The 23,963-nt window shown below is 42.0% G+C and overlaps 2 protein-coding genes across 3 annotated transcripts in view; one reads left to right on the top strand and one right to left on the bottom strand.

Moving 5' to 3' along the window:
• The window catches only part of ubtd1b (ubiquitin domain containing 1b), an 81,938-nt gene extending 67,353 nt beyond the window's left edge, over window positions 1-14,585 (bottom strand). Inside the window, exon 1 of the mRNA XM_078223105.1 lies at window positions 13,887-14,585. Coding sequence (XP_078079231.1) covers window positions 13,887-13,977 — 91 coding nt within the window. The 5' untranslated portion in view covers window positions 13,978-14,585. The remainder of the gene's footprint in view (window positions 1-13,886) is intronic.
• Window positions 14,586-15,064: 479 nt separating this feature from the next.
• Window positions 15,065-23,963, top strand: part of mms19 (MMS19 homolog, cytosolic iron-sulfur assembly component) — a 90,169-nt gene continuing 81,270 nt past the window's right edge. The window contains exon 1 of one of the 2 annotated variants that reach the window (XM_078223080.1): window positions 15,065-15,222. In XM_078223080.1, coding sequence (XP_078079206.1) covers window positions 15,138-15,222 — 85 coding nt within the window. In that variant the 5' untranslated portion in view covers window positions 15,065-15,137. The remainder of the gene's footprint in view (window positions 15,223-23,963) is intronic. The other variant, XM_078223081.1, reaches the window with a different exon arrangement.

Genomic DNA, 23,963 nt, shown 5'->3' with positions numbered 1-23,963 from the left:
AGTATTCAGACTTTTGTTAGAAGGTGCTATATAAATGTAACTTGTTGGTTCTGTTATAGCTGACACCGAGGAAGCTTAGATGTTGGCTCCCAGCACAGAAAGTGGAAATGTTTAAATCTCTCTCATTGCCTACACTTTTAAGCACCATGCCCGTCAATAAAGATTTAAACTACAAAATAGATCAGCATTAAAACAAAGTCACCCTGCAATACCAGATTATTATCTCTATTTTAAAAAACTCAGAGAGCTAGTTGAGCTTTAATGTTTGAAGATATTTACTGTCTTTCACCCAAGGGTGTTTCAATCACAGGAATCAAGGCATCATTTTTACTTTCCCGATTACTTTGATGAATGTTTACACATTCACGTTCTGCTCAGATTCTAAATAAGAAAAACTTGCACTAAAGCCAGAGGCTGCTCACAAGAGCACAAAACCTCGGATCTCAATAAAATAAACAATTTTACAAAGTGAAAAAATAAACACAGTCTTCAAAAAATACGAAGAACAAATCTGGGGGACCATGTAGTGACACTCTATAGGGACTTACTCTACATGGCAAATACAGAATCCTCAGAGAATTTAAAACAACTATCAATTAAACCAGACAACTACACATTTAAAAATTGTGCCCAAACTTAGGAACAAAGAGCTACCGAACACTTCAATGGAACACACCATTCAATGTTAGTTTGACCTCTAAGCAAATCAAGATAACTTTCACAAACTCAATCTTACGGTCTAAAGTGGAACAACTCTCCTCGATGTTCTTGCACAGTCAGGGAAACAGCTATACTATTTCTAGAAAGGAATATGGTAAGTTATGTTATGCAAGGTGACCACTGGCTGCGTAATGAGCTAGACAAGAGAGCTAATTTTATTTGGGATAAAAGCATTGGGTCAAAATAAGTGGCTGCAGCCATTCCCAGAATCTATGCAACGATTCTGCAAAGAAGTAACCTGCAACCCCTGGTCCTCATTTTCAATACAAGTGTCCACGATAATTTGTGCTGACTGCAAGACTTCTTATTTGAGCACAAGTGGTGATTAAGTCAGTTGAATAATAGACAAATAATGGGTTCAAGTTAAAAGACTGAGCGAGCTTAGTCAATAAGAGCCCCTGTGTTATTTACTCTACAAGGGTTGCACTATTTAGCTCCCTGGTTTGGTTATCATGTGTGATAAACACTAATATAAGTGAATGAGTAGGTGAGGGCAATTGGTGGAGGAGAAGGATTGGCACTGTTGCCTCACAGCGCCAGGGACCCAGGTTCAATTCCGGCCTCGGGTGACTGTGTGGAGTTCGCACGTTCTCCCCGTGTCTGCGTGGGTTTCCTCCCACACTCCAAAGATGTACAGGTTAGGTTGATTGGCCACACTAAATTGCCTCTTAGCATCAGGAGGATTAGCAGGGTAAATACATTGGGTTATGGGGATAGGGCCTGGGTGGGATGGGCTTGATGGGCTGAATGGCCACCTTCGGCATTGTTGGGATTCTATGATTCTCTCCCTCATTTGCCGCTGATAGACTGACTAGTCGTACGAGAAGGAAGGTACTTCTCTCCACCTATATCATGCACCACTGTCTCGTCAGGGTGGCAAGAACACAAACAATCAGAGCTGTAATCAGCACAACTAATTCAATATCAAACTCCACCACTAACACACTGTTTGCAGTATGGGCTATCTACACTGCAGCAATTCAGCAATCTTGCTTCAACAATACTCCAAGCCCACGACCTCTTATCACCAAGGACAAGAGCAGCAATTTCACAAGAACACCATTACTTGGAAGCTCTGTTTCAATTTAACCTGGTGATTGCCAGAGATTGAACCCAAACCAGCCATAAAAACACGGTGGTTACAATAGCAGTTCAGAGGCTGGGAATTCTGCGGTGACTAATTCACCTCCCGACTCCCCAAAGCCTATCCATCATCTGAAAGGCACAGGTTTTATTTATTATTGTCACATGTATTTATATACAGTGAAAAGTGTTATTTCTTGTGTGCTCTCCAGACAAAGTGTACCATTCATAAAGTACATAGAGGAGAAGGAAAGGAAAGAGTGCAGAGTAAGTCAACAGTGCAATGGAATACTTGCATGATATTGAAGCTCACAACACCCAGGACAAAGCAGCTCACTTGATCAGCACACCATCCAACATGTTAAACATTCACTTCCTCCATCACTGACATACACTGGCAGCATTCTCAACCACCTACAAGATGCACTGTAGTAAATCAACTTATTTTATACCACCTTCCAAACCCATAACTTCTCATGCAGATGCATGGGAACACTACCACCTTAAGTTCCTGTCCAAGCCACACACCATCCTGACTTGGAACCATATCTCTGTTCCTTCATTGTCGCGAGGCCAAACTCCTGTAACTCTCCTCTCAACAGCACTGTGGGTGCACCTACACTACCTGGGCTAAGTAGCTCACTACTGCCTTCAGAGCAATTAGGGATGCGCAACAAATACTGGCCACCCTGTGATGCCCACACCCAGTGAAAGGATACATAAAATAAGAATTAATTTGTACTTCAAGTCCATTTAGCCATTTTCAAGCCACAACTTTTGATACTCTTATTCCACATTACATCTCATAAATGCCCTGAATTATTTTGTGAGTCAAGTGAAATATGTAGTCGACATTCCATTCAAAGCAAAATTCCACAATGAGATGAATAAGTTCACTTGTTTTAAGTGACGTTAGTTGAGGAAAGAATGCCAGCCAGGATACAGGGAGAATTTCTGCCCCAAGAACAACGTTCTATCCACTATAACAAACAGTTAGGATCAGTCAGAGCCTAAGTTTAATACTGCAGCACCACCAACATTGGAGCAATCTCCAGTTCTGACTGCACAGGTGTCATCTTAGATTATGTGCTACCAATTGAGCCAAACTGACATTGAACTCATTCATGCTGAGCAGTGTGGGTAAGCTGTGTCAATTAGTATTAAAGCGATATCCTCAAACCAAGAATATACCTCTTTTAACATGCAAGGGCTTGTACAATATATTAGAGTGCCAGCTCCAAACATTAAAGTAGCCAGATAGTTGTACGGCAAATTAATTGGGGAAGTGGGTGGGTGGAGAAAAAGGCAAGTCAAACCTGATTACTCACATTTTTGGGACGAATTTGCAGGAAAACAAAGCTGCCAGTGAAAATTGTAAAGGGCAATTCTCAAGCCTATTATAAACTGATGCAAGTGAGACTGTAATTGATCATAGGGGAATGGTAATGGAAATATTCTTGTTAAATGAATACTTTGTATCCGTTTTCACAGTAGAGAATGGGGGGCGAAAACATAACCGTTATAAAATAATCTAAAAGGAGGACATGACTGAGTTTCATAGAATCCCTAAATATGCAGAAGAGGCCGAAAGAAAATGGTAAAGGAGAAATTAAGCAGAATTTTCACAGTTCTCTAGTTTTGGAAATTGTACCACCTGATTAGAAATTATATCACTCTGATATGTAAGGAAGGAGTGATAAACCAAGAAACTACAGATCCATTAGTCTAACATCAATTGTGGTGGTGGTGAGGTGGTTACTGCAACCTATCAGAAACAAAGTGACTAAGCATTTGGACAAGTACGAGCTGATCAGACAGCATGGTTTTGTGAAGGAGATGTTATGTCTTGTTGGATGTTTTCAAGAGGTGACTAAGATGATGGTAACGGGAGTGTCTACAGATGTTATCTATATGAATTTCCACAAAACATTTGCAAATTGTAAAGAAAGGAGAAAAATAAGGAAAGAAAAGGAAGACTTGCATTTTTAGAGAACTTTTCATGACCTCAGGATGTCCCAAAGTGCTTCACAGCCAACTAAACACTTCAGAAATGTTGTCACTGCTATAATGTTACAATTATTGGCAAAAAACAATCTTGGAAGAAGGCTTGTGACATAGTGGCATTCCTGAGGGAGCTCAGTTTTTGCCATATATAGCAATACATTGGATGGAGTTGCACATCCTGTTATGCAGATACCACCAACTTAGAAGGCACAGTAAGTGATTCCGATGAACAGGAATGGGGCAAAAACAGATTAAATGATGGAGTTTAATGTGGGCGAGTAGGAGGTTATCCATCAATTCTGATTCTAAGACAAGGTAGTGCATGGTACCATGCGGGAAGCTAGATAACTTCTTGTTATCAGGAGTACTGTGCTCCCATGGCTTAACTTTTGGCACTTCACCTCAGGAAAGATATTGGCCGAGCAGGGGAAATGAGTGGTAGAAAAAATGTGCAGATCACAAAGTCTGCAAAGGGATATAGTCTAAGTGAGTAGGCAAGGGTCTGGCAGATGGAGTACAATGTTGGTAAATGTGAGGTCATCCATTTTGGTAGGAATAACAGCAAAAATGGACTATCAATTAAATGTTTAAAATTGCAGCACGCTGCTGTGCAGAGGGGCCTGGGTGTCCTGGTGCATGAATCACAAAAAGGTTGGTTTGCAGGTGCAGGAAGTCATTAAGGCGGCATTTTATCCTTCATTGCTATAGGGATGGAGTTTAAAAACAGCGAGGTAATGTTGCAGCTGGATAAGGTATTGCTTTGGCCACACCTGGAGTACTGGGTACAGTTTTGGTCTCCTTACTTGAGAAAGGATATACAGGCACTGGAGGGGATGCAGAGGAGATTCACTCGGTTGATTACGGAGTTGAGAGGGTTGGCTTATGAGGAGAGACTGAGTAGACTGAGACTATACTCATTGGAATTCAGAAGAACGAGGGGAGATCTTATAGAAACATAAAAGATTACGAAGGGAATGGATAAGATAGAAGCAGGGAGGTTGTTTCCACGGACGGGTGAAACTAGAACTAAGGGGCATGGCCTCAAGGTAAGGGGGAGCAGATTTAGAACTGAGTTGAAGAGGAACTTCTTCACCCAAAGGGTTGAGAATCTGTGGAATTCCCTGCTCAGTGAAGCAGTTGAGGCTATCTCATTGAATGTTTTTAAGGCAAGGATAGATAAATTTTTGAACAAGAAAGGAATTAAGGGTTATGGTGAGCGGGCGGGTAAGTGGAGCCGAGTCCCCGAATAGATCAGCCATGAACCTACTGAATGGCGGGGCAGGCTCGAGGGGCCAGATGGTCTACTCCTGCTCCTAGTTCTTATGTTCTTATGAAACAGTGCAGATTCAACAGAATACCAATGGTAAAGGGTCAAATTGTGGGACAGATTACATAAACTTGGATTGTATTCCCTTCAGTTTAGAAGGTTGAGGGGACATCCTATATATTTTTTTATTCATTCATGGGATGTGGGCGTCACCGGCCAGGCCAGCATTAATTGCCTATCCCTAATTGCTGCAGTTCGCTGGCAGAGAGAATAAAAGAGAAGCATATTATCTAAATGGTGAGAGATTGCAGAGCTCTGATTTGCAGAGGAATTTCTGGTGTCTTTGTGTATGAATAATATAAGGCTAGTATAGAGGTACAGCAAGTAATTAGGAAAGCTGATAGAATGTCATCATTTCTCCTGAGGGGAATAGAACGCAAAGGTCGGGAGCTCATGCTTCAGTTATACAGAGCAGTCGCGAGATCATATCTGGAGTATTAATTACTCGGAGTACCACCAGTCACCTGAAAAGCGATGGATGCTGGGTCAATTGAAAATTTCAAGACAGACCAATTAAACTATGTTGGAATGTTTCAAGGGATATGGAACAAAGAGAATCAGTAGGTGATCAGCCAGCATCTAAAATGGAACAACAAGCCTTGAATGGCTGATTGATCTACTCCTGATCCTCTACGGCTCATGTCAGCATTGAATCTGCAGCAATAAAATAAACATGCAAGTGCTCAACATGTCCCTCACTCTGCAATCGGTTTAGGGCCTAAATCCTTGGAAAAATTGTTCTCAAACATTTTTCCACACCAATGCCAATTTATGTGCAGCTTGCAGTCTAAGGCCCCTGAGACCTACCTACTGACTGAATTGAGACTGGCCAAATTCACTGTAGATAACTCACTTAGACAGCAGAGAAGGGAGTGTTCCAACCCAATGGCCTAGGTTGACATGAAACCAAGTGCCAGATGTGAAAAGATATTGTGTTGGGGAAACAAGAGAAGCAATATCAGAGAACAATTCCTCCATCTCAATATATGAGGCAGCTCTGATTTAACATTGAGTTTACACCAACAGCTCACATAACCTGCAGTATAAGGAAAAGACAAGGGGCTGTGGATATCTGAGACCATAACTCACAAGTTATCAGGTTAGCCTATTTGTGGAGCAGAAATTATGGTACTCCCAACCATATATCATTTACATTGTTATTAGCATTGCCACTTCATCTGGCGGAGCTGTGCATTTCTCTATTAAATGGTCTGAAAAATATTCAGCAAGTACAATAAAGGGTTCTGATCATCCAGACTGCATAATACCAAGATTACAGATCTGTCAATGACAATAATAGAGATGGGACAAAGAACATGATCACAAAAAAACAAAATACACTGGCTGAAGAGCAATTTTACTGATTGTACTCTGGCGACAATAATAATCAGGAGATTTCTCTCTTCAATACATCTCTTATCAGAGAAAGAGGCAGCAATAAAGACATGTTGGACAGAACAGATTCAGTGTGAATCAGAAATATCATAGAATTCCTACAGTGCAAAAGGGGCCATTTGGCCTATTGAGTCTGCAACGACTCTGTCAGAGTATCTTACCCAGGCCGTCTTCCTTGCCCTATCCCTGTAATCCCACACACTTAACATTCATCTAATCTATACATCTTGGAACACTAAGGGGCAATTTTGCATGGCAAATCCATCTGACCTGCACATCTTTGGACTGTGGGAGGAAACTGGAGCATCCAGAGGAAACCCACGCAGACACGGGGAGAACGTGCAAACTCCACACAGACACCCAAGGCTGTAATTTAACCCGGATCACTGGAACTGTGAGGCAGCAGCGCTAACCACTGTGCCTCATCTTAGATTCCCTAAATTGCAAGTCTAAAGATATATTTAAAGACAAATCTTTCATCTAAGGAGAGACAAATGACTGGTCACTGAGAAGTATCTAAATCGGTTTTAGAATAAACGTAATTAAAATTCCAAGAAACAAAGTTTTAGCACAGTTGCTTTTGAAAAAAAATAATTTCAATGCTTTGGATGAGACGTTAAATCTGCTTTTCAAGGGAATGTAAAAGATCCCGTGGAAATATAAGCTTGCAGATGGTACTCACTGTTGTACTGTGTGTCGATGGTGGAGAGAATGAATGCTTAATAAATGTTGAATGGTGTTTCAATGAGGCGTACTGCTTTGTCCTGGATGGTGCTGAGCATCTTGAATGTTGTTAGAGCTACACTCGTGCAGGCAAGCAGACAGTATTCCATCACACTCCATACTTGCATCTTGTGGATGGTAGACACAGGCTTTGGGGAGCCAGCGGGTGAGTTACTTGTCGCAGAATTCCCAGTCTCTGACCTGCTTGTAGCCACGGTATTTGTGTGGCTGTGCCAATTCAGTTTCCTGTCAATGGTAACTCAATTGATCAGAGTCCCATATGTGTCATAAGCACTCCATTCTGAGCAAGTGCACACATATACAGTGCACAACTTCCTAGCGGAGAACCTTTATCAACACCATCCAGATACAAAATGGCCCCATCAGCACAGCTGAAGTGCTACTACTCCCCGTCCAATCTGTCAGACTCTCCAATGCTGCCCAGCAAAGGTGAATGGTAAATTCCATACATTATATTATTTCTTATCAGAAATAATGTATCTGGAATCTCAATAGATAGTTAATATCAAAGGGCTTGAGAAAAATATTTTCCGTTTCTTTTCCAATATTATGTTCACCCTTGACTGAGTCCTGCACAACATTTCCCAACAGGGTTTGCTGACAGAGAGTAGTAATGGAAACCTTGTTTCAATTTTTTTTCCAAATTTTTTCTCAGGATGTGGGCATCACTGGCTAGGCCAGCATTTATTGCCCATCCCTAATTGCCCTTGAGATGGTGTTGGTAAACTGCCTTCTTGAACCACCATGTGCTGTAGGTACACCCGCAGTACTGTTAGGAAGCGAGCTCCAGTATTTTGACCCAGGGGCAGTGAAAGAATGGCGATATATTGTCCAGTCAGGATGGCGAGTGACTTGAAGGGGAACCTCCAGCTGATGGTGTTTCTATGCATCTACTGCCCTTATCCTTCTAGGTGGTAGAGGTCACATGTTTAGAAGATGCTGTTGAAGAAACCTTGGTGAATTCCTGCAGTGCATCTTATGAATGGTACCCACTGCTGCCAATGTGCATCAGTGATGAACAGGGTGAATGTTTACGGTGCTGGGGGGGGGGGTCTCAATCAAACAGAATGCTCGTCCTGGATGGTGTTGAATTTCTTGAGTGTTGATGGAGCTGCAGTCACCCAGGCAACTGGAGTGTATTTTGTCACACTCTTGACTTGTGCCATGGGTCGTTGAATTTATTCAAGACAGTGTCAGATAAATCTTTGATTGATAATGGGGTTATGGGGCAGTCAGGAAAGTGGAGCTGAGACCACAACCAGATCAGCCATGATTGTATTGAATTGTGATGCAGGTTTGAAGGGCTGAATGGCATACTCTAATGTTCCTTACAGTGATGAAGTTAATAACAGCCAAAAACTTCAGAACAATTCTCAGTCAGCAACTACTGACAAGACGTTTGCATCAATGGACAGCTACAAAGACACACAGAATTCCACAAGTCAAAAGTTAATATTTTAGATTACAAACCTATAATTAATGGTTACCAGTGGAGCTTAGAGAATGGTGCCCTCGGTCTCTATAACTGCCATTTCAAAATTTTAATTCTTTAAAAACACGGTCAGAATCTACAATACATCAATGTTGAAAATGTGTGTCACCAGTGGATTCACATTACTAAATTTGCAGCTCTGATAATGCAGTAGAGTCACCAGGTCCAATTGCACATCAGGAGCTGGTGGGGTAAAATACCAGATGATTTTATGCGTTGGTAGAACACTATTACAGCAGATACTTGGAACTCTTGCATTTAATAGCTCACTATAATCACCACCACTGCCATACCACTGTCAAGACTTGCAAATGGAGGAAGGCTGCTTGGACAATATACAAAGGAATGGCATGTTATCACATACTTCAGCAAGTGTTAGGGATAGCTTATGTCAGGTGCAACTGTAAAACAGTTCCACTTTTTGAGTACATCGAAATACCAGAGGGAATCAAAATAGTTTCAAAGGTCTGTTCTGAGGATAATATGCAAGCCACTCTCTGCCATTTACAAACTGGCAAATATTCGTCAGATGCACAACATCTATGGCATAATTTCACATAATAATATTGATCAGAAATCCCAAATTAGCTGGAAGGCAGATACTTTTAGATCACCTTCTCAAGTGCTTTGGGCCATCCCAAACGCATTATATAGACAAAAGCTCTTCCACCAAAAACTTCAGATAAAATAAATGTGTTATTGCTATTGTATAGATCAGAAAAATATTGAACAACTTTACATATTCTCCTTCCTGTGTTCCCTGTGATCCCAGCACAAGACCCAGCTCCTGTACTTGGTTGCAACATTTTGTTCATTTATTGTCACAAGTAGGCTTACATTAACACTGCAATGAAGTTACTGTGAAAATCCCCTAGTCGCTACATTCCAGCGCCTGTTCGGGTACACTGAGGGAGAATGTAGCATGGCCAAGATCCCTATCAGCATGTCTTTTGGATTGTGGGAGGAAACCGGAGCACCCGGAGGAAACCCACGCAGACACGGGGAGAACATGCAAACTCCACACGGTCACCCAGGCTGGGAATCGAACCCAGGTTCCTGACCACTATGCCACCTTGCCGCCCTGTGCACAACTGCTCCAAAGTATTTGGGTTAACAGTTATGGGATCAAATTGAATTTCCAATACTGTGGATATATATATTGATTTTAGGTACAGAGAAGTTCTAAACTTCTGTATGGCCCATTTAAACAAAAATAGAGCTTTCTCAATTTCCTCCACCTTCCTTCCTCTAATTTCTCTTTCTCATACATTAATCATAAGGATGAGTGACCAAACCATCACTATTTACTCTTCCCCTGCTGGTGTAATACCAAAAGTATTCAGAAACAAATGACATGACATGTTTCAAAAGCTGCACCAACATGCTCCAAGTTAATTCTGAATGGACACTCTTACACAACTGTTCAAAAGACAGATGGATCATTGATTTTGCTTTCAAGTAATGGACAGGAAATCAACAACTTACATTAAACAAAAAGCACTGTACGTGAGAAAAAACATGAGCGACAGGAATGGATCATCACAGACAAAAATACTTTTTAAATACGGCTTTAAAATGCTTAAAAGCAAGAAAAGTAGCAACGCGGGGAACTGAAGGAAGAGAATTTCAGACAACTGGATCACAGATCCATAGACATTTACAGCACAGAAGGCTGTAAATCAGTCTATCGCGTCTGGGTCAGCACTTCAGACCATCAAGCAACTGAAGAGTGAAAGCCTTTTGTGTAAATAAATTTGGATTTGCAGGTATAGTGGCATTTGGTAAACTGATGACCTTTCAAAGTGTACAAAAATACACAGATGAATTCATTATGTGGCACTTTAATAAGAACCTGATAGAAATGGTTTATTACCAAGGGTTGAAGACCATTTTTGCATATATATATATATATATATATATACCCTGACTTAGACCATAAGACGCAAGAGCAGAATTAGGCCACTCAGCCCATCGAGTCTGCTCTGCCATTCAATCATGGCTGATATTTTTCTCATCCCCATTCTCCTGCAATTTCCCCATAACCCCTGATCCTCTTATTAATCAAGAACCTATCTATCTCTGTCTTTAAAGACACTCAATGACCTCCCTTCCACAGCCTTCTGTGGCAAAGAGTTCCACAGATTCACCACTCTCTGGCTGAAGAAATTCCTCCACATCTCCGTTTTAAAGGATCGTCCCTTTAGCCTGAGGTTGTGCCCTTTGGTTCTAGTTTTCCTGCAAAACAAAGTCTTGCATTTGTCTCAAGGCTAAACTGTACAATTATAGTATTTCAGCTATAATTAATGCAGTCCATCAATAAAATAGCTTGCATGACTATCATCTGCACAAATACTGTTGAGTGCCTCCAGCTTGTATACATGTTTGGAACACTATGATACATGTTTGTAAATATGCTATAGCTTCACCAAATAGAAGAGATATATCCTGTCGGTCTCAAACCACACACAACTGCAACTGCAGCATTTTGCAATAATCCTGAGAAGAATCACACAGAAATTAAGTTGTACACCATTTGTCATGAATGTGGTGCTCACTATGGGACAGTGTCCCAATACACCAAGGTTTCGAGTTGATTGCTAAACCAGGGTTGATCCGTTAGACCACAGGAAAGCTCTTGGTTTATTTATGTGGTGGAAATTACACAAAACATTTGTACACTAAAATCACTGGATTAAGAAACCTGCTCCCAATACAATTGCTTCTGTAGGTCATGCAATGTAGAAAGCTGCATGTTCCTCTTTGTTGCTGTAATCATTTTAATTATTGGCTAAGCTCGAGATTTTACCCAATGTGTCAGGATAAATAGGAGCAAGGGACATTGCTTGAAGGATGTATTTTTGCAAGAGGGGAAAAGATAAACCTTACAAATGAAGATTTCTCAAAAAAATGTAAACAGCTGCACCTGACCCAATTACAAAAAGACTTAATAAGCAATATGCTAAAGAAATCCACATTCAGCACTAAGTTCAAAACAAATCTGCATACAGATTCATTCAACGTGAGCCTTCAAAAGGGAATTAGATAAATGCTTACAAGGTGAAACAATGGAGACAGTAGGACCATCTGAATTGTTCTTACAAAAGGCTGGCTGTTTCAGTAGACTGAATGGCCTCTTTTTGTGCTGTTGGATTTTGGGATTCTACCATGCATGTTGGAATTCATTGAATCAGAAGTTATGGTACAGATGGAGGCCATTCAGTTTGCCTTGTCTATGCTGGCTCTTTATAAGAGCAATTCACCTAGTCCCACTCCTCTGTTTTCTTCAACAAAGCAAAGAACCTGGGCCAAGGAAAATTTGCTGAATTTTCTTCGGCAACTTAATGTTGTTGCTCCTATTAACTGTCTTGGAGGAACATTTTAGTTGACTATTAATTTAGCTGTGGGGGCAACAAATAAGTGGGGTCTGTCCCTATAAGAGAACAGTTTGTCCTCCACTGCAGGGAAAAGGAAAGACATGTTGGTTAGGTGCATTGGCCATACTCAATTCTCCCTCAATAGTTGCCGGATTGTGGGACTGGGGGTTTTCACAGTAACTTCATTGCAGTGTCAATGTAAGTCCACTTGTGACTAATAAACTGTAAAACTGAAATACTTCAGTTTGGCGAATCGTAAATTCCTAATATTCACAGTGCAAAATCTGAATCTTATTCCAGACTAAAATCATAGATCAATGAACACAGTAGGCCATTTGGCCCATCGAGCCTGCTTCACTATTTAATAAGATTAGGGCCTACCATTCTGTGGTCTCAATTCCACTTACCCATCTGTCTGCCCATAACCCTTATCTATCAAAAATCTGTCTAACTGCCTAAAATAGATTCAATGACTCAGCCTCCATTGTTCTCTCAGGAAGAGAATTTACACACGAAAAAATTTTTCTTAATCAAGGGGACCTGGGTAAGGTTCATCTGTTGGGAAAGGAGAAGCAGATTCAAGTGTTAATACTGAAAGCCCATCCACTTATGCCAGTCTATGATAATCTGTCCTAAAAAGTAGGTTCACACAAATGTCAGCCACCCAGCTAGCCAAAACAAAGAATTATTTAAGTACTTTGGTTAATAAAGCAATAGATTCGTTTCTCATTTGAATAAAGAGAGCTAAACGATATGTTTTAGTGAACAAGACTGGTGTTAAATTTATCTCCATGCAAACAGAATATCATATTTCAGCTCCTAGCTGAAAATTTTAATCCTCATCAGTGAGGGCATTAAAAACCTTCACTTGTCCACCAAAAAAAATTCAAGGACTTTTCTTATTTGAATGCGACTATTTTAGGGAGACGATTCTTTTGGAAATCAGTCAGGCTGTGCAACAAAGATTGAGTGCACACAAGAGATAAAGCTTTCCGATAGCATATTTACTGCTATTGCAAAACCTGTGCACTCGTCTCCCTGCCTACCTGGAAACATAACTTACCTCCACCTCCAGAAAGCAAAACAAACCTTTGGAAACAAAAATAAATAAAGCTCTTTGTGTGGGGAAGAAGAATGCAAAGGGGGAAAAAAACCTGAAGGAAAGTAATTTAACTCATCTATCTCACTTAAACTGGCTGCCAAATCTGAATGGCGATAATAAAACCTCAACCCCTCACCCTCAAGGAAATGACAACACATGATGAATGTCAGGATATCATTGCAGTCACGGGCATAATCTAATGTTAATAAATAACATTCTCTGAAGAGTCATACAGCCTCGAAGCATTAACTGTTTTGTTCTGCCCAGATGCTACCAGACTGACTGAGTTTTTCCAGCATTTTTTAATTTTAAATTACCAGTATCCACAATATTTTGCTTTTATTTTAATAAATAGTAAGCCCATCTAATTACTAACGAAAGGAACACCAACAAGTAGTTTCCAAAAGCAGCTAGATAACAATTTTAAATATAGTCTTTTAATTAAGTCAATAAAGTATCATTTAGATCCAGTCGATTGCAATTATAACTATAATCAGTAAAACACATGCACAATGGAAAAAAAACTCCATAGCCAGAACTAACATGATCAAAAGAAAGAACAACATCCGATGTCATTCACCTGGTAAGTCTGCCAGCCCTGATTACTGTATACTATAATCATTTTGCGATCTTCTGCTGCCTTACCTGTTTTTCTGCCATTGCCACCCCGTCTCCCTGAGCGATGATGTTGCTGCTGTTGCTGTTGCCGGCGTTGGGTCCCCACGCAGCCTCCCATCAATGATGCCCTCGGTCCAGGTACGCCTCACCCACTTGCAGCAAACCCACCTGAAGTCTGGCAGAAACTCGCTGCAAGACCCCTGAAGCCCTTCATTGACTATTTTTTTTTTGGAAGTTCCCCACCCAACAGCCAAAAAAAAATTCAGGAAAACTGAAGGAGGAAAACAACACCCGTGTCTGCAAAGTTTGGAGCGAAGTGTCCACCTCTTCCCCCCCCTCCCCCGGCGGCCCCCAAGCTGAGACGCAGTGCGGAAGCCACTGCTCCCCCCGGTCCCAGCCGTCACCAGGGGCAACCACTCGGCCCTCACTCACTTTACTGAGCCCACTGCACCGACAGCCCTCACCGCTTCACCAAGCTTTTCATCTCGGTCAGTGAGTGAGATCCTACTCTTCCAATCTCATTAAGAGTAAGTTGCCGCTGTCCGGATATGTCTATTGTATATTTCCCTCTCTCTGTCTCCACCCCCGCTTCACTTCACTGCCTGTTCGGAGACTGTGCCCCAGCCCGGGACTCGACAACCTGCCTCCCCACCTGGACACCTGAGCGACCGTCGCTCTGTCTCGCCCAGCGCGCCTGCGCCGATTCCAGCCCCGCCCAGCGCGCCTGCGCCGATTCCCGCCCCGCCCAGCGCGCCTGCGCCGACTGCTGCCCCGTCCGGTGCATGCCGGGTAACGCCGACTCACGTCACCGCACCTGACGCACGCATGCATCGCCGCGCCTGCGCGGTCTCCCCTCCCCCTCTTAGCAACCTAATGCTTGCCGTTGCTAAGGCTTTTGGTAAAGGGGCGGACATTAACAAAAAAGCGACAACAAGAATGAGTTTTAACCAGAAAACATCCGTGCATAAGAGTTAGTTCAACCTTTTGACCTTCCCGCTGGGAATAGAATTCCGACAGGACAATAGGAGGCCATTCGGCCCTTCGATTCTGCACTGACTACTGAGCTATTAAGGAATTATTGATAGAAAAACAACTCTTACTTTCCACTTTTGATTAAAAGTTGCTGTTTTTGTTTCCGATCAGGAGGGAAATGGGATTTGCAGCATTAAAGATGGTTTTTCAATGTTTATTTTTATGTTTTTAAGGTTTTGGTCACGTGATGAAGTGGATTCTGGTCCCGTGGCTCGGCCCCGCGCCTGCGCGCTGGACAGTTGGAAGATGGCGGCCGACATGAGGGTGGCGGGGCTGGTGGAGGAGTTTGTGAGCGGGCAGCAGGACGGGGCGGCTAAGGACCTCGCCAAAGGTAGGGCCGGGAACGGAGGGAGGAGATTCAAAGAGCCCAGTGTATTCTTGGAGGAGGAGAGGTTGCAGATGGAGGGATGAGGGTGGGGGAGGGCCGTCTGGCCCCCTGGCCCCTGTCACCCTGGTAACGGTAGCAGGCACTCCCTGAAGCCGGGGCTCTGCCTCAGTCTGTGGGCCGGGGATGTCTCACTCTGCCCTCCCTGTGCAGCCTTACAGCATCCTGGCTCTTTAAAGAATGACAACTATGATCCCCGTACGAAATGCGAAGTTCTTGCGTGATGTGGAGGTGCTGGCGTTGGAGTGGGATGGGCACAGTAAGAAGTCTCACAACGCCAGGTTAAACAGCGCTCTGAAAGCTTGTGATTACAAATAAATCTTTTGGACTTTAACCTGGTGTGTGAGACTTCTTACAAAGTCCTTTACAATAATGGGTGTCCAATCTGGTAACCAAACAACTTCTTTGCACTTATATATTTATTCTCTGTTCTCTCCTCTTTGAATGTAAAGGGCACACCTTTTCTTTTGTAATGTCTCCTTGCTTGGTAATTCTTAAATCAGAATACCAATGTCTGATAACTTTCGATAATAGGGCCTAGGTGGGACTGTGGTCGGTGCAGACTCAATGGACTGAATGGCCTCCTTCTGCACTGTAGGGATTCAATGACTCTATGACCGATCGTATGTGGAAAGATTATGAAAGTTGCTAAACATAAATCATTGTGTAGGAACATAAGAGCAAATGTAGACCATTTGACTTTTTGAGCCTGTTTGCCATTTACTACAATCACAACTCAACTGTTTCAACTTCACCTTTCCACTCGATCTCCATAATCCCTTAATATTGAGAATCTATCTCTTTTTGTACCAAGGACATCCAGGCCCCTCTGCCATTTTTCCAGCCTCTCAGCATTTGAAAATATTGATTGCTATTTTTACTTCCAAAATGGATAACTGCACACTTCCCCACATTATATGCCACCTACCATTATATTACTCACTCAGCTAACCTCTCTATATTCCTTTACATCCTCCCAACAGCTTACTATCCCACCTGACTTTGTGTAATGGAACAAGCTGGACTTGTAATTTATACTGCTTTTCCCATTTTCAGGATGTTCAAAACACTTTTTAAAGCCAATGAATTACTTTTGAGGTTTAGGCACTGTTGTTACAAAGGAAATACAACAGTTCATTTTGCTGGGTCCCACAAATAATGAATTAAATGAGCAGAAAATTTACTTTTGTGATATTGGTTGACGTGCCAAATACTTTATTGGACAGGTCACCAAGGGGAAATCCCTTGCTTTTTGGATGGCGCTGGGCAATCTTTTGTATCGACCTGAGCTTCTCCGTTTAAAGTTTTGTCTGAAACATAGCACCTCTGACAGTGCAGTGCTTCTGTATCTGCATCTCTGGAGTTGAGATTGAATCCATAATCTTCTGATTCAGGGAGATAGTTACCACTGAGCCAATGTTGACACAGGTGGATTTAAGCTTTATGTGCGAGGGAAAATTGGGTGACCCCAATTTTCGGCACATTTTCATATAGGAACACTAATAATTGAGCAGATGTAGGGCAGACTCAATTTGAGCCTGTTCCACCATTCACTAAAGTCCAGTCCTATCCTAGTTTTCTTGATTTCCTTAATATCCAAACATTTAACAAACACCCTTTTGAATGTGTTCAAAGTCTGAGCATCCAATCTCTCTGGGTGGAGAATTCCAAAGATTTGCAACCACTGAATGAAAAAAAATTCTCCTCATCTCAGTCCTGACTGGTTGACCCTTTATTCTGAGTCTGTTGCTGGGATTCTACTGCCCCACCCGCCACGGGAATCGGGGCGGACAATGAGAAGGTCCATTGACCTCAGACGGGATTTTCCGGTCTCGGGTCGAGCGAGGTTGTAAAATCCCACTCTATGATTCCTAGTATAAAGAAGCATAAGAAATAGGAGCAGGAGTAGACCATTCAGCTCCTTGAGCCTGCTTTGCTATTCAACTGAATCATGGCTGACCTTCTACCCCAGTGGTTCCTAAACTTTTTTCACTGGGCCGCACTTTCGGAATAAAAATTTGCTCACGCCACACCAAATTTTGTATTGATAAGAAATACATTCAAAAACAAAAAAAAACTCCTAGCAGTGCTTGATTCATAACATAGAACACAACTACTTTATAATATGATCATGGGACATCCAGAAAGTATAAAACAATGCTTGTTTAAACCATGTTTAAATGTTTATTTGATTGTCCTTGAATCTTCCCGCCACACTTGCCATCCTCTCTCGCTGCACCAGTGTGGTGCGCCGCACCCTTTGGGAACCACTGGTCTACCCCAACACAGTTTTCTTGCACTATTCCCATATCCCTTAATATCTTTAATTCTTTTATTCCACTCAGAGTAATGAAGCTGCTTTTTCCAAAGCCAAATTGATTAACTCTTGCTTACTGGAATTGAATTCCGTCTTCCACCTTTTAGCCCATGCCCCCTTCCAATGAATATGCCCTTGAAGGTTGCTTTGGGCTTGGTACTTCAGTACCTAATGCAGAATGGGATTAAGCACTTTCATAAGAGCATAGAGAATTGGAGAGAAAGGGGGTTGTTGCACCTAAGGTGAGGCATTTGACACCTCTGCAACTGTCATAATTCTGATGGAAATGTTCCCAATACCACTGATTAAAAATATATTACCTCAATTGTGTTTTAGTTTTATGCTTTAATATCCAGTTTTAATGGAAATGTTTCCTGGACCAAATGTTTTTTTAAAAACTTTTGGCAGAGAAGGTTTGGCTAGATTCTTAATGTGTGCATTATGATGCATTTGACACTTAGCTTGGAGAAATTCAGTGATTTCCCTGTCAAATTCACGTATAGGCAGTGAATTTATTCACTTGACTTCTATATCTTTCCACATTTCCTCACATCTAAAAAAAATGGGCAGAAGATGAGATCGATGTCACCATGTCAAATTATCATTCATTTAAAATTGATCACTGGAGCTTGATGCATCTGGATCCAGCATAAGCATGAGACCAAAGGAAGGATTGGACATTTTAATTCAAAACACATAATATGTTTTACTGGAATGTTGCAGAGAACAGTAATGCAATATTGATTTGAAAATTATTGATTTAGTTAACTTTTCTGAAGGCTAGGAGCTTATAGCACTTTAATACTGCATTACTGGCACCAGTAGTCTGTTCACTTGGGCAGCATCATGCAATTTACTGCAGGTTATGATCCTCGATTCTGCACTGATAAATGTGGCAAATATTTTTTACTGCAAGTGTCATGAATCAATTAAATTGTGTGTCCTGGCATTTATTGATGTTTATGGGAGAAACTTAGTTTATAAATAAAAAAGCTTCCCCCGATTCCCTCGGTGTATCTCCAGGTCAATAAAGATTGAGTCGGGATTTAATTTTGCTTTTTGTGAGCATTTTCTTACACTTGTTGATTCCCTCTTGACAACATTCCTAAAAGAATTCTGAAGCAGAGCCATGTTCAACTCGAAACATTAACTCTGTCTTTCTCTCTCCACATATAAGAAGACAAGAACTAGGGGCAGGAGTAGGCCATCTGGCCCCTCGAACGTGCTTCGCCATTCAGTAAGATCATGGCTGATCTTTTCGTGGACTCAGCTCCACTTACCCGCCTACTCGCCATAACCCTTCATTCCTTTCTTGTTCAAAAATGTATCTATCCTTGCCTTAAAAACATTCAATGAGATAGCCTCAACTGCTTCACTGAGCAGGGAATTCCACAGATTCTCAACCCTTTGGGTGAAGAAGTTCCACTTCAACTCAGTTCTAAATCTGCTCCCCCTTATCTTGAGGCCATGCCACCTAGTTCTGAAAACAACCTCCCTGCTTCTATTTTATCTATTCCCATCATAATTTTATATGTCTCTACAAGATCCCCCCTCATTCTTTTAAATTCCACTGAATATAGTCCCAGTCTATTCAGTCTTTCCTCATAAGCCAACCCTCTCAACTCTGGAATCAACCTGGTGAATCTCCTCTGCACCCCCTCCAGTGCCAGTATGTCTTTTCTCAAGTATGCTCCAGATTGGCTGAGTGTTTCCAACACTTCCTGATTTTACTTCACAAGAGTTTGCTTTTATTCCTGTCTTTTAAGACGATAGGTTTTGCACCTCATTGTTAGTGCCATCATAGTACAAACAGCAGGCTAACTGCATTCGCCCAAATCCACAAACGTGCACTTCCCTGTGGGGGGAAGATGGTGATGTTGGTGGTAATGTCACTGGACGAGTAATCCAGAGGCCCAGGCTAATGCTCTGAGAACATGGGTTCAAATCCCATCATGGCAGTTGGTGTAATTTGAATTCAGTTAATAAATCTAAAAGCTGGCCTCAGTAATGGTAAGCCTGAAATTATCATTTGCCGTAAAAACTAATTGGTTCACTAATGTCTTTTATGGAAGGAAATCTGCAGTCCTAACTTGGTCTGGCCTACATGTGACTCCAGGCCAACATGTGACTCCAGACCCACAGCAGCGTGGTTGATTTGTAACTGTCTTCTGAAATGGCTTAACATGCTACTTATTTCATGAGCAGTTAGGAATGGACAACAAATGCTGGCATTGTCAATGATGCCCACAGCCCATAAAAGGATAAATTTTTAAAAATTGAATCAAGATTAACAGCCACTTTCCAGGCCTATATCTCCATTCCCACCCTTTCCTAACTCTGGCACGGAGGCGAGTCACTGCAACTTAATCGTTGAGAGCAGTTGTGAGTACTGTTGGTTGGCTAGCACACTGAGAGGAATATGTACTCTTGAATAGTGCACCAGTCCCTCAATTGTACAAGACATTGACAAGGCCACACTTGGAATACTGTGTACAGTTTTGATCACATTATAGAAAGGATGTTAATACACTAGAAAGAGTGCAGAAAAGATTTACTAGGATGCTACCGAGACTTGATGGTTTGAGTTATAAGGAGAGGCTGTATACACTGGGACTTTTTTTCCCTGGAACATAGGAAGCTTAGGGGTGATCTTATAGAGGTCTATAAAATAATGAGAGGCATAGATAAGGTAGATAATCAACATCTTTTCCCAAAGGTAGGGGAGTCTAAAACTAGAGGGCATAGGTTTAAGGTGAGAGGGGAGAGATGCAAAAGGGTTTAGAGGGGCAGTTTTTTCATACAGAGGGTGGTGAGTGCTTGGAACGAGCTGCCAGAGGTGGTAGTAGAGGTCGGTACAATTTTATCTTTTAAAAAGCATTTAGACAGTTACATGGGTAAAATTGGTATAGAGGGATATGGGCCAAACGCGGGCAATTGGGACTCGCTTAATGGTGATAACTGGTTGGCATGGACAAGTTGGGCCGAAGGACATGTTTCCATGCTGTAAATCTTTATGACTCTAGTGCTTTGGGATCTTTGACATATATCTCAGAGGAGATTTGAATTCAGTCATTATTGCCGTCTAAGATTGAAACATTTCATTGGCCTGTTTTGTTTGAAGAGTTTTTAATTCAGCAGATGATATCTGTTTCTGCTCAAGTGCATTCAGCAAGAAGTCTCACAACACCAGGTTAAAGTCCAACAGGTTTATTTGGAATCACGAGCTTTCGGAGTGCTGCTCCTTCACCAGTCCAACGCCGGTATCTCCACATCACATCTGCATTCAGACACTTCTTCACAGACAGCAGCAGATTTGATTAACACTTTTCATAGCTGTTGTCCTGAGGAGGAACTCATTTACGAATTCAGGCTGATTTGGACTAACTGGTCATTTTTCCTTATCAGTAAAGACATTTCTGTTTCTTAAGTTCAAATGAAGGTGCATTACTGCAGCGTGTACAGCTGTGAGCCAGTGCTCAGTTCCCTTTTCATCAGTTCCATTCTGAAATATATATGACGCCACATGCAAAGAACCATTGGTGATTTAGTCCCATGAAAATGTGGGTCGCGGGATCTGCTGCTGGGTCAAATATGTTGTACAGTGTGTGCTGATTGTGACTCCAGTTCTCCACTATCAGTGCTCTTGATTGGGCAGCAGAGTCCAGAACCTGATTTCAAATCAGAATGGAGAGGACGCTGCAGAGCAACTGCTTTCCTGGGGCAAGATTGGGGTGGCGAGATGAAGCACAACATTATCCTGTGGTATACTTATCTCTCCTCTGTTTTTGAAATGAGGGGTGTACTCTGGTGAGATAACCCCTCATCTTAAATATTGCTTGTGCAATCACCTAATGTCCAGGGTGCGTGGAGTCCTTAATTATGCTGGCTGCTTTTCCGAGGCACCGGGAAGTGTAGACAGATGACATGAGTCATGCAGCATGAAAACAAACTTGTTGCACCCAATATCCACTGAGTTTAAAGATGAATTCAGAAAGCACTTGTTAAGTCTGGTGTTGCTGCTGCTGGTTGTGAGAGTTTTGCCAGCCAAGGGCATGAAGACACAAAGAACCAAGTTCAAACAACTGTGGGCACCTTTAGATTTCTGGACTTTGTGTCAGCTGATTTCCATGGGGTAGGTGTTTCACAGCTGGCATCACTGAAACCAAGCCATGGACGAACACTCACTCTTCTTCGCTAAAGATGTGGGCAGAGGTTTCGAGAGAGATTTAAAGAAAGGAAGCACTTGCATTAATATAGCCTGCCTCAACTTCTGCACATCCCAAAGCACTTCCCAGCTAATGAGGTTCTCTTTGAAGTGTTGTCACTGCTGCAATACAGGAAATGCAGCAGTCAGCCAATTTGTGCACAGCAAGCTCCCACAAGCAACAAGATGATAATCAGATCATGTTTGGCATTTTTGATTGAAGGATGAATATTAGCCAGGAGGGAGGGTGCTCCTGAGTGAATGCTATCTTCTGATAGCGGTGTGGATGTGCACAGTGTAATGAATAATTGAACCAATTGCGTTGATATGGGAACCGAGAGGTAGAAGAGTGAAGGGAATAGTCTGGATTGTCGCCAAGTGTAAGGTACAGAGGTTGGATGAGAGAGCCTAAGGAGGAATTTGTATCCAAGGGTGAGGATTTTGAACCCAGTACATTGGAGTGAAAAAGCACAATTCTTTCAACCCACTAAACCAGATTAACAAACACATTTTACACTTGTTACCAAGCAATGCACAGCATTAAATTCTAAAGGACAACTTGTAAAGAATGCCATATAAAATAAAGCTATGGAAGAATCTGGTGTTAACACTTATGCAGTGTGTAATTGAGAGGGTTATTGAGTTTGGTAAAAAGACAGCCAATTATGGTTTCAAGCCTGAATAATGCCTTGGCCTTGATTCAGTCCACTTTTATCAAAGCAAAGATGTCTTGCTAAAAGATGCAGCTTTTAACCACAAACCAACTTCCTTCCGGAATACAGACAAGAAACGAAACAAAGAACAAATTTACATCTATATCGCACCTTCAGTATCCTCAGGGTGTCTTGCATCCCTTCAGAACCAACAAATTACTTGCAAATTGTTGTCACTGTTGCTTTTTAGACAACTGCAACAGTATCCCATAAACTGAGATAAGTGTCCAACCAGTCTGTGGTGCTGATTGATGGATGAATATTGGCCAGGGCACCAGGAGATTCCCTGCTCTCCCTCAAATAGTGCGGTGGGATGAATTCTGTCCAGCTGAATAGACAGCCAAAGTCTTGGTCTGGCATCACATCTGAAATGCAGTAACGTATGACATTTCAGCACTTCCTCAGTGCTCTGCTAATAAAATCAGAAAATGCTGGAAAAACTCTGCCGGTCTGGCAGCATCTATGGAGAGAGAAACAGAGTTAAGGATTCAAGCCCAATATGGCTCTTTTTCGGGACTTCAGAGCTATGCTAATGTACTGGCCGGAATTATGTGCTCAGACTCTAAAGTGAGGCGTGAATCCATTCCTTTCTGACTCGCAAATGAGATTGCTACCACTGAGTGAAGGCTAATGTATCTGACACAAAGACCAGAAATAAATAATTTTGAGTCACTGCTCTTCTGTCACTGTCTTCCATGGCAGAAACAATGTGGGAGGAGCTGATTTTGCAGCACTCTTTTACATGAGCATGCAGGTTTTGAATCCCACCCAGGCTAATAAGATTAAAGTTCCTCTACCTGTAAAACAAGATTCATCAGTCTCAGTTTCTCAGTAGATAACTTTCCTTCCTGTTTCTTGATTAGCCTCTGTAATTCCTGAAACAGGAGGGATGTGTTTCAAAAGCAGAGTGATCCCTAACCCAAAGCTGGCATTGAAGTAGCAATCTTAAAGTAAAGTTTATTTATTAGTCACAAGTAGATTTACATTTACTGCGAAAATCCACTAGTCACCACATCCGGCGCCTGTTCGGGTACGCTGAGGGAGAATTTAGCATTGCCAGTTCACCTAACCAGCACGTCTTTCAGACTGGGGGAGGAAACCGGAGCACCCGGAGGAAACTCACGCAGTCATGGAGCGAACGTGCAAACTCCACACAGTGACCTGAGCCGGGAATCGAACCGGGGTTCCCGGCACTGAGGCAGCAGTGCTAACTACTGTGCCACCCTGTAATCTTAGTCCTGTCGATGGTTATGTTAGACATTTAAATTGAAGATGCAAGGATTTTTCTTCCCTTCTGTTTTGTGCTTCTGCTGCAGGCTGCACATTGTCCAAACACAGGAGAGCAAGCAGATTGGATTCATTGTAGCAGTGACCTTTATTCTCATTGTCACAGTAATAATGAAAGGGAGCCCAGATTGAAGATAGACGTTGCCACATAATCCAGAGTCCTTCT

The sequence above is a fragment of the Mustelus asterias genome, chromosome 11 (genome assembly GCF_964213995.1).
Source record: "Mustelus asterias chromosome 11, sMusAst1.hap1.1, whole genome shotgun sequence".
NCBI lineage: Eukaryota > Metazoa > Chordata > Chondrichthyes > Carcharhiniformes > Triakidae > Mustelus > Mustelus asterias.
Note: the sequence above shows the minus strand (reverse complement) of the source record. Positions and strands in the feature narration are given on the sequence as shown.